This window comes from Triplophysa dalaica, chromosome 3 (genome assembly GCF_015846415.1).
Source record: "Triplophysa dalaica isolate WHDGS20190420 chromosome 3, ASM1584641v1, whole genome shotgun sequence".
Classification (NCBI taxonomy): domain Eukaryota; kingdom Metazoa; phylum Chordata; class Actinopteri; order Cypriniformes; family Nemacheilidae; genus Triplophysa; species Triplophysa dalaica.
The window spans coordinates 880,846-896,275 of record NC_079544.1 but is presented as its reverse complement, the minus strand read 5'-3'; the positions used below and the strand labels follow the sequence as shown (position 1 = coordinate 896,275).

Below are 15,430 nucleotides of genomic sequence, written 5' to 3'. Positions count from 1 at the left end.
TTCTCCCGTAAAGCATGCGGCACGGCCACAGGAGAACAGGAGAAGGAGCATGCGCGGACGTCACTTTCACTTGTAAGCTAGAGAGAGAGAGAGAGAGAGAGCATACGTTCGCGAAATTCAGGTGTTTCCTTGTTCACTGCATTTGTGTGATGAATGTTATATAATCTGTGGCTTTAACGCTGGATTTGGAGACCGTTTGAAACTGATATATGGAGCCGTGCCAGCGCTAAAAGATGCCGGACATGAACCGAGTGCGATGAATGTAACTGATGTCTGTGTTTTGTTCACAATGGGTGCGCACTAGCTTTGGTCCGGCCTACCCCTCCGCCCCGCACGCGCCCTATGTTTTAGGAAACAATCGTAAAGCTGTATCTATCTTTTATAAATGTTATCAAACTTAATACTCTTTGAAGATACGAAATATGCAATACTACTCTATAGGTACTCAAGATTAATATGAGATTGGCAGAAACCCAGTGTGTTACGCCCACTTTTTATTGCACAATGCACATAAAAGGAAATGATCCCATATACAAAATGAGACTGAATTAAACAGATGGCACAAATATTTGGAGTCAAATAATTTTTTTATTTTTTTTTGATTAATAGTTCAAATTAATAAATACAATTTTTGACTTAATCATAAAAATAAAGTGCTTTATTTCCAAGTATGGTTTTTTGTGTGTTTTATCTTTTGCAAGTCATTTATCCTTCATCTTTAGCATGCATGATCTTTTGCTTTGGGAGGAAACAGGATGTTGGCAAGAGGAATGGCGTCCGTGTCATATATCACAAATCCATTTTTCCCCTCTGGGTTCTCCTGACACTCGACAGAAAGCTGAAAAAAAAGTTTACCGATCATATAACATACATATAGAACATAACATCATATATTGTATTAAAACCATTATGTCTCTGTCATACCTGAACTTGATCGGGTAAGCTACAATTTATGTCAGTCGAGTCGTTAACCTCATAGTCTTCCCTAAATCGGACATATTTCTGCTGAGAATCAGATTCTTCAACTGATTTGCAGCATGTGGAACCCTTATTTGATAAGAAACAAAACTTTATATCAATATTTGATAGATTACTTTGTTACCATGAGTAGAAACTCAAACTATACGTAAACACAATATTACGACTCAAAAAAGTTTCATTGTTAGCATTCCGTGTCAGTTCTGTCTTACCATTTCGATAAATGTTGAGTTTTTTAACTTAAGAAGTGGTACAATTATGGTGCGTTCACAACGTCTTGGTGTTGCATATATATTTTATCTTCCCTATTATTATGAATGACGTCCAACCTTGGAAGTAAAAAAAATTCCCCTTCCGGGTCAATCTGAAATGATTGTACATGCCGTAAAAACTTTCAAACTCATTAAAAGTTTGGCCTTGTTCCTTAATGAGTCTGATAACATAACACACAATTTTCTGGATAAAATATGGCCTCTGTGAATCTGTGTTTAAATTCATATCAACATAAAAACGGGCAACAATCGTGAATATATTCAATTCAAGTTTATTTATATAGCGCTTTTCACAATGTGTATTGTTTCAAATCAGCTTTACAAGGGCAAACAGGAAAAACAGAAAAGTTAAAACACAGCACAGTGCATGGTATTTATACAACGAGTAAGTTCATTCTAATAAATAACATCTAATTTCTAAATAAATAAATGAATGAATGCAGTCTCCCGGTGAGCAGGCCAACACTGCCCTGCTGTGGCGAGAAAATCAGAAGAAAATCTGAGGACCCAGATGATTTTTAAGAAACGTTTACATCCAAAATGACAATGAAATTGAATCAAAGATAATAGTTTGTAAAGAAAATCATGTTCGGTGAATTTAGACTTAAAAATTGCTTGTTTATTTTATCCAATGGTTGGGTAAAATATAGTCAAACCCAACCATTGGTCAATTTTTTTTTACCTAGAATATGTGCATATATTTTACTCAACCTCGGATTGAAACAACCCATTAAAGGGATACTTCTGCCGAAAATGAAAATGTTGTCTTATTTACTCGCCTTCAAGTTGTTCAAAATGTGTATAAATGTATTTGTTCTGATGAACACAGAGAAAGATATTTGGAAGAATGCTTTTAACCAAACAGATCTCAACACCCATTGACTATCATAGTAGGTTAAAAACAATGGTAGTCAAAAGTGCCACAGAATTGTTTGATGTCCTAAATTCTTCAAAATGTGTTCTATTATGTTCAATAGAAAAAAAAATATATAAAGTAAAATTTCCTACTATGTGAGTCATATATTGTACAGGTCTGTTCAAGCAAATTGTAAAAATGCTATTCATATTCTTATACTTCACAACTAAAAACGTATCATATTCATTATTTGTTTCTTAGTTTTAAATTGCATTGCGGAAGAGCATAATTACTTGCTTTTGCTTACCTAGAAATAAGTTCCAGTTTTCTTTTCTTGATTTTAAAACAGTAATCCATTTCGTTTGGTTTTTATCTTTATCTTTTCCAGCACTAAACATGATGAATAGAATCAAAATTGATATGCGATACAAATGCAAGAGAAACGGAAGAGAAGTCTGTTTAAGTGCAACGGAACAGGGATTCTCAGTGAAGTCTCTGACACGAATTGAAACTTCAAAACCCACATTATTGCAACCACATCACAAAAATGTTGTTGCATTTCGGCTTGCACTGCAAACTGCAGCATGACATTTACCATCTGACTCAAAACCATCTAGAGATGACAGAGAAAAATTCCATTCCCTTTTATAAGACCTCAATGCAGACTGCGACTGCAAGCCACTCCATGGTCCACAGAGATGATTCTCAGTTCCTTTCTTAGTTAGGTTTTATTGTTTCATCAAAAACTAACCATGGATTGCTTCAAACTGTTTAATAAACACAAATAGGCCTGTAGTGATTTTCCCTCATGACAAAACATACTGTAGTACTTTGACAAAAACAAGAACTTTCATGCCTAGACATTGGGCATGAATGTCTGAGGCCAGACTTCAGTGCTGCTTGATCTGAAAAATCAAGTTTATCTGTTTGGATTACAGCAGACTAGAGCAACCACAGTTCTTCCTCCCACAAGAAGAGAGAAATTATCTAGACAGGGCTTGACATTAAAGGTCAGATGTCATACTATGTCATCCATTCTGACTTCTTTACACTGTTAAACGTGCTGGCTTCTCATGCTCAACATGGTAAATTTATACAAAACGAGTTGGATGTATGACTGTACTAGGCTACATTGACATTGGAACTAGAGTAAAAATAAAAAAAAATGCTTGTCTCTTCTGTGTTTGTCTATTAGTTTTTGTGTGTATATTGCAAATGCATATGCTTATGATAATAAAATATAATAAAAAAATATTGCCATTAGTAAAAGATAATTTTATGAATAGTATATAATCAGATACAAGGTAACAAGTAACTAGCAACATGAGAAGTATTTTCATTGCATACTTTTTTCTTTTACTCGAGTAATTTTTGAAATAGTGACTTTTACTTGAATAACAATTTCTCTAGTTACTTGTACTTTTACTTGAGTAAAGATTTTGGCTACTCTACCCACCTCTGTCAATTTGTGGTCATACTTAAAACAGAGAACTTCATATTTACTGTGGTTATGTTTGTCAAGTTGCTGTACATGTTGAATTGAAGATTTAATCTCATTCGTCTCATTAAAAATAAAAATACATAGTCTATGAACTTTGATCTTGTAGACCTTGACTTCATGCATACTGAACTTTCTCTTGATCCAAATTCACTCCAGACAACAGTAATCCAAGATAACAATTCTAGTGAAGCCATTGAATATCAGCACAATAAACGCATTGTACATGTATCATCCTAAAGATGTTTGTAGATGACAGTTTCTGCACTTGACGTAACATGGCGTTCAACAAATGAGGCATAACTGCTAAAAATAATGGCAAAATTTGAGAAGTACACTAGACATGTATAGTTAATCTTAAAACCAAGAACCACACCAAGTATGTTTTCTTATTCTTAATATAAGCTATAACAGGTGCGTATAAAGTACTGAAAACAAAAATTGCATCACACAACATGAAGTTTATCATTTTAATGTATATAAAGAACAACAGACATGTGTCTAGATCCTGACACACCTGGAGTAAAGGAGTCAGAGCATGAGTTCATACCCTGACACAAAAGACAAAACTTAATAAAAGAACTGGAGTACAGCATGCAGATATCATGCTCTGACCAGCGGTGGTACGAGAGTTTTATACAAGGGATGGCCAAGGTTACTTCTGGATCCAAATATCCTTTTCTTTTAGGATTTGATTGGGGTTGAAGGGATGGCCAATCACATGTTCAGTCACAATACTCTCACAAAAGACCAATAAAACACCTACGAGGATGACTTGACATTTCATTCCCAAGAATAAGTAAACCTTATTGTAAGGTAAACGAACTTCAGTTGAAATATTAAATACTCAAAGTAATATGTTCTTCATTTCCTCACTATTTACTTCAATAAGCATCCTTATTTTTTAAAATAAAATCATTTATTTAAAATCATTGACAACAATACAGTTCACCTCACATTAAGCAAAGTGAATCATAAAAAACACTTTTTTTGCACATTTTGACATGAACACGCAAAGGACTGTAACATTAATCCAATTTCAAGTCTTCATTTTCTTCCATTTCAGTTACGCTGCCTTCATCATCAGCGTCCGGGTCATTCAGAGGTTGGAGATTCATGGGATATGACACATCTTCAAATCCAATTTCCCTGTGAAGGCCCTTTTGGTTCTTCATACAAAGGATTGACAACTAAAGCACATTGAAAATTATATAGTGAGTCAAAATATTTGTGTTAAAATTACCTGTTCAGTACACTGTAGTGGTGTGTTGTTCTCTTCAAATGTGTCATCAGAAATTTTCGTCCATATGACAGCAGGTCAAACACGATCTGACCATCTTGACCCCCTTGGTTGTCCACACATTTATACAGAAAACTTGAAAACAGTGAAAACTGAACCGATTTAAATCACTGGCACATACTGAACAGAATTACACAGAGTACTGACAAAATAATATAAAGTGGCAAAAGTCTGGCAGACTTATAACTAATAACAACAAAGTAAATACTGTGGTAGCCTAAGAACGTAGCTGGGCATACATATATAATATAAACTAATATAACTGTTAACAGCAAAGTCTTATAATAATGTTACAGAGCATATGATACTAATATAACCAATACTAATAATATATAATACTAATATTACATAAGGATTTGCTCCAGAAGGTGTACGGATAATCCCTTTGTTTCGCTTTCGCCACAATCTGTAACATTTTCAAATATGTTTTTTACTTGACCATGAATGTAGGGGAAACAAAAACGTATATACCAGATGTTATAGGCTTAATACAAACCATGGCTTCCATCATCGAGATCAAATCAAAACTGAAATGATTAAATCATACAGTTAAAGTGTGCGCAAATCTTACAAAAAACCTGCTGTTCTGACTCCACACCGGTCACTGTCAAATCAAGGAATATACGGTAAGGAATATATCCCGGAAATGAAATGTGTTGGCGCCAAGATGTGGAGCATGCGCATACTGCATCAGGAATGACTGACGTGAGACCAATTAATCAACTATTAAAACCAACTATTCCCATAAATTAATGTTCATAGAATCAGAGAAAGAGTCCATATCTTACTGTACATCTGACGTCCTTGTTGACTTTGATTCATCTTGTAGATCTTCATGTGCTCTGAACTTTCTTCTTCATTCCATACAACAACGGTAATCCAAAATACAGGTTTTAGGGATGCCATTGCCATAATCGGCACAATAAACACATTACATACTGGTATAACTACATATTATTTAAATAAAGCAAAACTAAAGATCTCAAGATAAAGTAGTACCGCAGTCATGAAAATAAATAGAACCTGTTTACAGAGACATCTCTTAAATCACAGACTCCACGCAGACCAGCCTTATAACATGTATCAAGCTCAAGCATGTACCATCAATTATTTTTGTATGCAAGTTTGCATCAGTTCACATATGAAATTTTCATGATTCAGCTTCATTGAACATTCTTTTCCGGCAAACTCTGTTTTTCAAAAGCTCAAATGAAATGATCCTCGTCTTATTTCGTTTTTGAAGAATCACTGTTTCAGGTGTTGTGGGTTGATCTGAGTGTCATGGGGTCTTTTGTATATCTTTGGGTGTCAGGGGGTCTTCTGGGTCCTGTGGGGTTTTCTGGGGTCTTTTCTATATCTTGGGGTCTTGTGGGGTGTCATGTGGTGGTGTGGGGTGTCATGGGGTCTTTTGGTAATGTTGGGGTGTTGTGGGGTGTTTTGGGTATTTTGGGCATTGTGTTCTAGCATTCTGGGCTGTTCTGGGTGTTGTGGATTTTGTGGGGTGTTTGCCATTCTAAGAGGTTTCTAGATGCTTTGTTGGTCACAGTCACACCCGCTCGAAACACCAACATGTGACTTGTTTCATTTCATCAGAGTTGTGTCAGTTCTTTCAGCACACACACACACCCAATGTATTTAAGTTATATCTCTCTGTGTTTCATCTTGTGTGAAGACATGCGGACCAGTTTTATTTTATTGTTGCTGAAACTGAATCTCAATGTCTTTCTCTCTCTGTGTAGGTGTGTAGAGTGAAGTGGAGGGGGGCTGATGGCTTCCCGGTGGGTCCTGTGCTGGTTGGGGCTCATGTTGGCCTTTATGTCCCTCTCACAGTCATCTCAGGGATGCCCGCCGCGCTGCGACTGCGCCGCTCAGTTACGCTCAGTGTCCTGTCAGCGCAAGCGGCAGTCCGGTGTCCCAGAGGGCATCCCGACAGAGACAAGGCTACTGGATCTCAGTCGAAACCGCCTGCGTTGGGTGGCCCCCGGAGACCTGGCGCCGTACCCACACCTTGAGGAGCTGGATCTGAGCGAGAACCTCATCAACACACTGGAACCCAACGCTTTCGCCAGCCTGCAGGCCCTGCGCACACTGCGGCTGAGAGGAAACCAGCTGAAGCTCGTGCCCATGGGTGCGTTTGCACGGCTGTCAAATCTCACCACGCTGGACCTGAGCGAGAACAAGATAGTCATCCTACTGGATTACACCTTCCAAGATCTGAGGAGTCTCAAAAATTTGGAGGTGAGGTTTTTCATTTCTTAACATATTTCTATTCGCCTTCCATTTAATCTCTTTGATAATCGCTTTCCTGTAGCTCAGTGGTAAGAGCATTGCGTTAACAATGCAAGGTTGTGTGTTCGATCCCAGGGGATTGCAAATACCTATGTTAAATGTATAGGATAAAGCAATGTAAGTCACTTCGGAAAAAGTGTCTGCCAAATGCCTTATTGTAAATGATTTACAGGAGAGAGTCAAGAAATGTCTATTTATTTTGCTCAGTACAGTTTGGTTAACTTGTGCGTGTTTTTTAGGTTGGCGATAATGATCTGGTCTACATATCCCACAAGGCTTTCTCAGGGCTGTTGGGTCTCGAGGATCTCGCCATCGAAAGATGCAACCTGACGTCCATCTCAGGCCAGACTCTCTCGTATCTCCGTAACCTTGTGACCCTTCGACTTCGTCACCTCAGCATCACCGCGCTCGAAGACCAAAACTTCCGCAAGCTGTCGGCACTAAGAGGCCTGGAGATCGACAACTGGCCCTATCTGGAGTACGTCTCACCACTGAGCTTCCAGGGTCTCAACCTTTCCTGGCTTTTCATCACCAACACCAACATTACGTCCGTACCGTCGGCCTCCTTCCGAAACCTGGCTTACCTGACGGCCCTCAACCTCTCCTACAACCCCATCTCCACGCTGGAGCCGTGGGCCTTCAGAGACCTCATCAGACTGAAGGAACTACACATGGTCAACACTAACCTGCTCACCGTCGAGCATCACGCTCTCGGAGGCTTGAGACAAATGCGAGTTCTCAATCTGTCCAACAATGGTCTGGTGACTCTGGAGGAGAGCTCCTTTCACTCAGTCAATAGTCTGGAAACCTTGAGAGTTGACGGCAACCCTTTATCCTGCGACTGTCGGTTGCTCTGGATCCTGCAACGCAGGCGGACCCTGAACTTTGACGGCAAGATGCCTGTGTGCGCTGGGCCGGCAGAGGTGCGGGGGTATGCCCTGAGCACCTTCGGCGATTCGGCCATGTTTGATTACTTCACCTGCCAGAAGCCGAAGATAAGAAACAGAAAGATGCAGCAGGTGACGGCGCACGAGGGCCAGCCGGTGTCGTTCCTTTGCCGGGCGGAGGGCGAGCCGACGCCGGCCATCGTCTGGATCTCTCCGCAGAGAAGACGGATCACATCGAAAAGCAACGGCAGGGTTACGGTGCTTCCGGGCGGGACGCTGGAGATCCGTTACGCCCAGGTGGCCGACAGCGGCACGTACATATGCATCGCCAGCAACGCTGGCGGCAACGACACCTACTTCGCCACGCTGACGGTGAAAGGCCACGCGGCCGACCCCGCGCTGTTCGCCAACCGCTCCATGTATTCCACGGACTTCAATGAGACGGGTCTGAACAACACGCGTGTTTTTCTCAAATTCACACTGGACCTCACCACCATCCTGGTGTCCACGGCCATGGGCTGCATCATGTTTTTGGGGGTGGTGTTGTTTTGCTTTCTGCTATTGTTCGTGTGGAGCCGCGGACGCGGTCAACGCAAGAACAACTTCACGGTGGAGTATTCCTTCAGGAAAACCGATGGACAGACCACCACCGCCACTTCCGGAGCAACACGCAAGTTCAACATGAAAATGATATGAAACAACGCAGCCAGGGGCACACCGGGGGAAGCATAAAGGCCCAACGCTAACACACACACACAGCGCTGATGCAGAAACACAATGGCCTGTCGCAATCTGACATTTAACGCTAACCTTGTCCTCGAAGCTCTCACAAACGTTCTATTGTTTTTTCTGTTGCCGCTGACGGTTATATAATTATCCGTTTTAATGCTGCACTTTGCTTAGGAGAGGTCATTGTTTAACCACAAAGCCATAGTAAAGTCTCTGTTCTTGGTTTCCCTTGACTTCTCATGAAACCAACAACATGTTAACTGATCATCACCAGAGACAAATAAATATATTGCCATAACGTCCTCCAATATAACACCCACTTGACTCTCAAAGCTTGGGCTGAGAGGAGAAACTAAACATCCGTGAGAAAGACAACATCTCCATTACTTCTCCTAGACGTCACTAAGAGGAAATGGAAGCTTGAGTCTCATCTGCGTCTCGAAAGTTTCCCCTGAGAAAATAGGGAAATCTCAAAGGTCTCTATTAGAGTTTGAGAAGATATGTCAACAACGTGTTGAACTGAGCTTAGATTTGTCAAGTCTGCCATCAAAAGTCTATATCGTTGAAGATTTCAATAACAACTCAAACATTTCCTCATCAACTTCACTCAAACCCAGATTATTTGACCTCTACCTCTCTCTTTTCCAAGCCATTTTAGGAGAAGCATCTGAGACCAAGTTGAGACTCAACTGAAAACCAATTGAGGGGCACTAAATTTGAGCAATAAAAGAGGGCCAAGGAACTAAATTGGATGTAGATCGCTTGGTTTTTAGTGATCGTTATACTCAAAGATGCGTTAAAGAAGCCGTTGATGTTCTGCGTTGAGCGTCTGTGTGGGTTGGGATGAACACACCGGCCGCATCACTGTAACCACGATACTGCGGTATCCAAATTGCACTACAGTGAATTCATCGTGTCTGATCCGGATTGATGAGGGGTCGGCTGAGTGTTTCTTATCCACAATCCCCCTCCATCATTCTGAATCACACACGTGCTGACCACCGGCTAGCCTTCATGGGGGGAGGTCAGCCGGGTGTCACGTCTACTGGACGTCAGACGCAGAGAGACACACACACACACACACTGAAAACCCTCAAGCCATATGATGATATTTGCGATCAGGAGGTTTACAGCAATAGCGTCGTGCGTTTCATTGATTCCCAACAGAAAATACAGACAGACGTGATGTTTTTATACACGCAGGCTTGTTGTATTTGCAATAACTGTAGAGTAATAACGATGGCAAATTGTATTTTTTTATTCTGAGTCTTACGAGACGTCATGCGGGATTCTTGATCAAAACGTGTTCACTGTTTCTCCAGAACCGCTCGCTGTGAATTCATTTCTCATCGGAAGCACTTGAAATATGTTGTGCCAAATATTGAATTAATAGACACGTCACCTCTCTCTCTCTCTCTCTGACGGTCTTGGTTTTTGGCGGCCGGTGTGTAGACGTTTCTGCTTCCCCTGCCCAGTCCACCCCAACGCCCCCTATGTCATGTCCCTTCACCCACCCGACTGGGTCTCCATGAGGGAGGGTCCCTGGCTGGTGACGAAAGATGTACACGAAATCACATCACCCATATAGTTCACGTGTCTTCGACTGTAGAGGATACTATGATATGTTTAGATTTATAAATTATGTGTTTTTGTACTTTTTTTTTTACGAGTCTTACGACTGAGACCGTTCCGTTGGTTTTCAGCACCGCAGCCAATGCTTGATGTAAATGAATGAATCTGTTAACTAACGCCGTAAACCAGCAGCTGCTGTTGAAAACACATCGCTTAATAAGTGAACTACAAGAGCCATAAATGATCCACCTGTCCAGAAATCTGCGATGACAAATACAGTTGAATTTGCTCCACGTCGTGTCTGTAGGTGACGCTTAGAGAATACAACGGTCACGTCTAGAGAGAATATTTATTGTGTAGTATTTGCTTTAATGCCTTCTTAGGTTCCATCAATCTATCTAAGTGACAAGTGTAGGGTACAAAATCAAGAATGTGAATGTAGGTGACAAAAAAGTGTAGGAGTTTTATTCTCATGTACAAAAACGCAAAGAAAACGCTGACAATAAGCAAACATTGAGTAGTCTTATCAGTTGTATAAATATATATAAATATACATAGGCCTATATATATTATTAGTTTACTAAAATTCTGACTTGAAATCGTCTCTGTTCATTGAAATCAAATAAAATATTGACATCAAAATCTGACTTTGATGCAAATTTGAAATGTTTGGTTTTATTATTAAACACGTAAACATGGGGTGACATAATTAATGTGTGTGTGTATAAAATGCACAGATTTAATAGAGAACATGATGATATAATTTACATTTGGTGTCTCTCTAGCGCCCCCTGTTGAGTGTGACCTCCACTCTCTCTATCTCTGAAATAAGTTTAAAGCACTTCAAGTATAATAATAAACTAAAACTTACATTGAACTCAATTACTATTATAAAGAAACATAAAAAATAAACAAATAAATTATTCAATCACCATAACATATACCAAAATTGCTAAAACTTTACCTACAATTAACAGAGAAACTACAGATCTAAAAATAAAAGCTAATTTAAAATATGAATAAAATCAAAACTATAATAAGAGAGATAACACTGTTTTGTTTTGTTTGATATCAATCAAACTGTAGTTGGTTTGTTTTGCATAATAACTCCCAATACAAGGTTTCAGAAGGACGCCAGCGATGTGTTTTTCTCCTGGCTCTGCTCATGCTTTTTGTGACCAAACTTGATTAAGTTCTTCACAGCTACACATCACGCAAAGATCATCTTCAACACATTTTATAACATATTAGAAATAAGATGTCATCTTTCACAAAGACCTGGTATAGTTTGACATCACAATATGAATTGATTCTTTGTCACACGTTTTATTTGACATGCGCTGATAACCGGATGGCGATGTTTGGCACATCTGACTGTATTTCTTCACATCGGGGAGCGTCTGGATTTGGTGATGTAAACATGTCAGGTCTTTGGTGACCCTGGCCCTTTTGTGTCGAGTAGCTGGTTGTTCTCAGACCTCGCCGTTGGAGTTTTGGTGATGGATGTTGTCTCTGTGGCCTGGGTTTGGATGTTGTTTTTGTTTAGTTTCTGTTAGCGTTAGACTGGTGCAGTCAGTGACCGTGTGTACTGTAGGTGATAGGAGGAGAGATCGGAGGCTCAGCCGGGACTCCATCACACAAGCGCCCGGCGTCCTCTCACACCCGACCCTTCATCTGCTCATTTTCTGACTGACACTTTTAGCAACTCGATGATGTGAAAGACTTCAAACCTTCATCCCTGATCTCGAAGAGTCCTCGGCATTTAAGTCGCCAATGTGTTTCTGGATGTTTTTGTTTCTCTTCGAATTGAATATCGAGCCGTAAAACTGCTTCAGAATGACCTTCATTAATTGAATATATTTGATTAATAAGGAAAATCATGTGGACACGTTATGTTATTATGAACAAATGTTTACCATCCAGACTTGTTTTACAACACCGCGTACATGCAATGGTTAATCTGTGGTTATCACAGTTGAGCTATGTAGCCATGTTTTTTCTTCTATTTTTAACCATGGTTCATTTTCACAATATAAAAAAAGCATTTGAAGATTGATTTAAGAATCGTTGACATTTCATTTTTTGTTTCATTTTCTTAAAATCAAAATGTTCTCCATCCTGTTTGCTGCCTCGGTTTAAACTGGAATTTTTTAAGCGTTCCCAGTTCAATTCTGGATTGTTTACAACCCTGTCGTGCATGAAACACGTAAACAGGCGCTGACATAATAAATGTGTGTTTGTGTATAAAATGCACAGATGATTTTAGGAGAGAATATGATGATTACATTTGGTGTCTCTCTAGCGCCCCCTGTTGAGTGTGACCTCCTCTCTCTCTCTTTCTCTCTCTCTCTCTCTCTCTCTCTCTCTCTTGCTTCAATTGTACCATTTTAGTCTCATATAAACACAAACACTTATAGCTTCGCCTTGTGTCACAGACAATCTTCATAATAGATGAAGCACAACACTCTGAATTTGATCTTCTCTTGTCTCTTTAACATGAAAAAAGAATTCATGTGTAAACATTCCCATAGACTAACACTGTAATAGGGACCCGAGCCATAGCTACAGACCAGCATATTCTTCACACATAATTCATCTTTAATACTTCGATTTCTGATCTTACAGCATCTCTACAACAGACTAGATATTGATCTGTATTGGTATATTATTTACCGAAAAATACTGACTTGTGACGCACATTGGCCTTGTGACGTCAATTTGAAATGTAGCTTTACTGCCATCTGGCGGTGAAGAGCCAGAGTGCTTCATTTCTACCAGTGAGAATCTTGCTTTTAAATGGACAGTTTACCCAAAAAAGTTCTGACATCATTTACTCACCTTTGACTTGTTCCAAATCTGTAACAATTTCTTTGTTCTTATGATAATATGGAAATATATCCCCCCCCCCCATTGACTCCTATAGTAGGAAAAAATACTTTATAACTGTTTTGAACACAAAAGAAGATATTTTGAAGAATATTCTGAGAAGACTTTCTTGGGCACTTTTGACTTGCATTATATGTTTTCCTACTATGGGAGTCAATCTGTCATTCTTCCAAATGTCTTCCCCTGTGTTCACCCAAACAGAAATTCATACAGTTTCATCAGAGAATTGTAATTTTTGGGCGAAGAAGCCATTTTAAGCTCAACATCTATCATCTGTTCTCCCCTCGTGATGATATGCAGATCAAAATATGACTGTTAGTCCCATAACACAATAAAAAAATCTTGTTGATATTTAAGGTCTCAGATAAAGGTAGATCACATGTAGTCTTAGATCTGTAGATGGAAGCCTCTTTAGATCTAAATAAGAGAAATTAAATGTGACCGTAGTGTAATTTAAGGGGAATAAGCCGTTCATATTTCTTCTTGTAAAACTGACAGCATAGATTTAAAGGTTTATGAATGCTGTTTGTTCAGACACTTTTCATCGGGATGTTTTTTGTGCTTTTTTTACTCATCTTATGTGTTTTAAGCTCAGTGTGAGATTGGATGAAACATCTTTAGCTTATTAAACTTGTCTGAATCTATGAGCCATATTGTAGTGAGATGTTTTACTGAGCGTTCAGACCGGGATTTCAGGTAATGTTTCATGTTTAACTTAATGTTTGTCTTCCTGATTTGTTTGTTTCTACTAATGTGTGTGTACATATATGAATCTAGACAACTTTCTTGTTTTTCTTCTCTCTCCTACTGCGATGAATTGTTTGGTGGACACTTGCTGTCAGATAATGTCATTATTACAGATTGATAGAATTCTGAAATGTTGCTGTAGATTCTCTCAGATATTTCAGGTGAAACGTGTCTGTTGTGTCACTTTATTTTTGTCTGCTTCATGGTGTGTGTGTGAGCGTTTTGCCAAAAGGTTTTCAGCACACGACGAATGAAAGCAGGTGCGGTTATAAATGTGTTTCATCCAAACCTCACAGCGGCTTCAGTCTCGTCCAGAAATCGAGTGTATATCTGTTATTTTCTATGCATATGTTTGTTTTATACTGTGTGTGTCTTGTCTTGTAAAAAGAGAAAATATCTCTTCTTCATAAAAGCATGTTGTACCCCGTTCACCATCACGGCTGTGGTGTTTTGTTTTTGAGCTCATAAACAGTGTAAGATGAAAGAAATGCACGTGTTTCCTCCTCTGAGCTTCTCTGTTTCCATACAGAACTGGCTCTTTGTTTTCCATCATACAGAAATATGAATTAAAAGGCAAAAGGGTTTTGTAGTACTTGTTGTTTTAAGGTCCTTTCAGGATCTGAAAGTCATTCAGGTTTCCAAGGATAACATTAAAAATATCAATTTATAATAATTCTGCAGCGTTGTTTATAATGAATCAAACATGTTATTTTATTCACATAGCAACGTTTACGTCAATTTTGTACCACCACATAGTTTCAGTAATGCATTGACTTATTCAGAAGTTTTAGTGTCGTCAGTTATATTGCAGTTATTTATTTATGTGAAAGAGTTTATTAGGCAATACTTGTACTTCTGCATAATTGTTTGCTTTAGTTCAGACAAGTGCACACAAGGATGAACTCCAAAAATAAATTGACATATTATTGATGATTTTTTCAAGTTGATGTTTTATATAATGATCATGAGTATTAATTAAAAAAAATGGAAAGGTGTTTGCCAGATTAAATTAAATAATATTTCATTGCAGTACTGCAGTATGACCACTGGGGGGTCAGTATTTGACTATATTTTAATACAATGTCTTTTCATGGAGAATTTTGATTATCTGATCTTCCCAAAATTGCTGTGAAATTCCCGTTCCGCTCCGTGTTTTTCACTGACACACTGATATGTGAATGCACATACTGCATTTTATTAAATTCTTCATCTGACCGCCTGTAAATGCACACGCAGGGTTTTGTTCTCGCTTTCGTGTCTGAGTTTCTGTCCTAATATAAAACACAACGCTCCTGTAACCTTTACACTTTATTCTTTATCACCTGCATAGAATTCTTCGTTCTTGACATTTCTGTTGATGACACCAATAGACTGAATTTAATAAAGCTGTTGAACTACGTCATAATTCGAGGAATG

At 39.0% G+C, this 15,430-nt stretch overlaps 1 protein-coding gene and 1 long non-coding RNA gene across 4 annotated transcripts in view; one reads left to right on the top strand and one right to left on the bottom strand.

Annotated features, from left to right (window-relative positions):
• LOC130417363 (leucine-rich repeat and immunoglobulin-like domain-containing nogo receptor-interacting protein 3) overlaps positions 1-14,944 on the top strand; it is a 49,340-nt gene extending 34,396 nt beyond the window's left edge. For 2 of the 3 annotated variants that reach the window (XM_056742896.1, XM_056742898.1), the window contains exons 2-3: positions 6,644-7,142; positions 7,433-14,944. In XM_056742896.1, coding sequence (XP_056598874.1) covers positions 6,672-7,142; positions 7,433-8,776 — 1,815 coding nt within the window. In that variant the 5' untranslated portion in view covers positions 6,644-6,671 and the 3' untranslated portion in view covers positions 8,777-14,944. Of the gene's footprint in view, positions 1-4,670; positions 4,819-6,643; positions 7,143-7,432 lie in introns of all 3 variants that reach the window. The other variant, XM_056742897.1, reaches the window with a different exon arrangement.
• LOC130417365 (uncharacterized) lies at positions 581-2,753 on the bottom strand. The gene is made up of 3 exons (XR_008906170.1): positions 2,414-2,753; positions 925-1,047; positions 581-838 (listed from the first exon to the last, which is right to left on the bottom strand). It is a non-coding gene; the product is annotated as an uncharacterized LOC130417365 (long non-coding RNA).
• Positions 14,945-15,430: the final 486 nt, after the last annotated feature.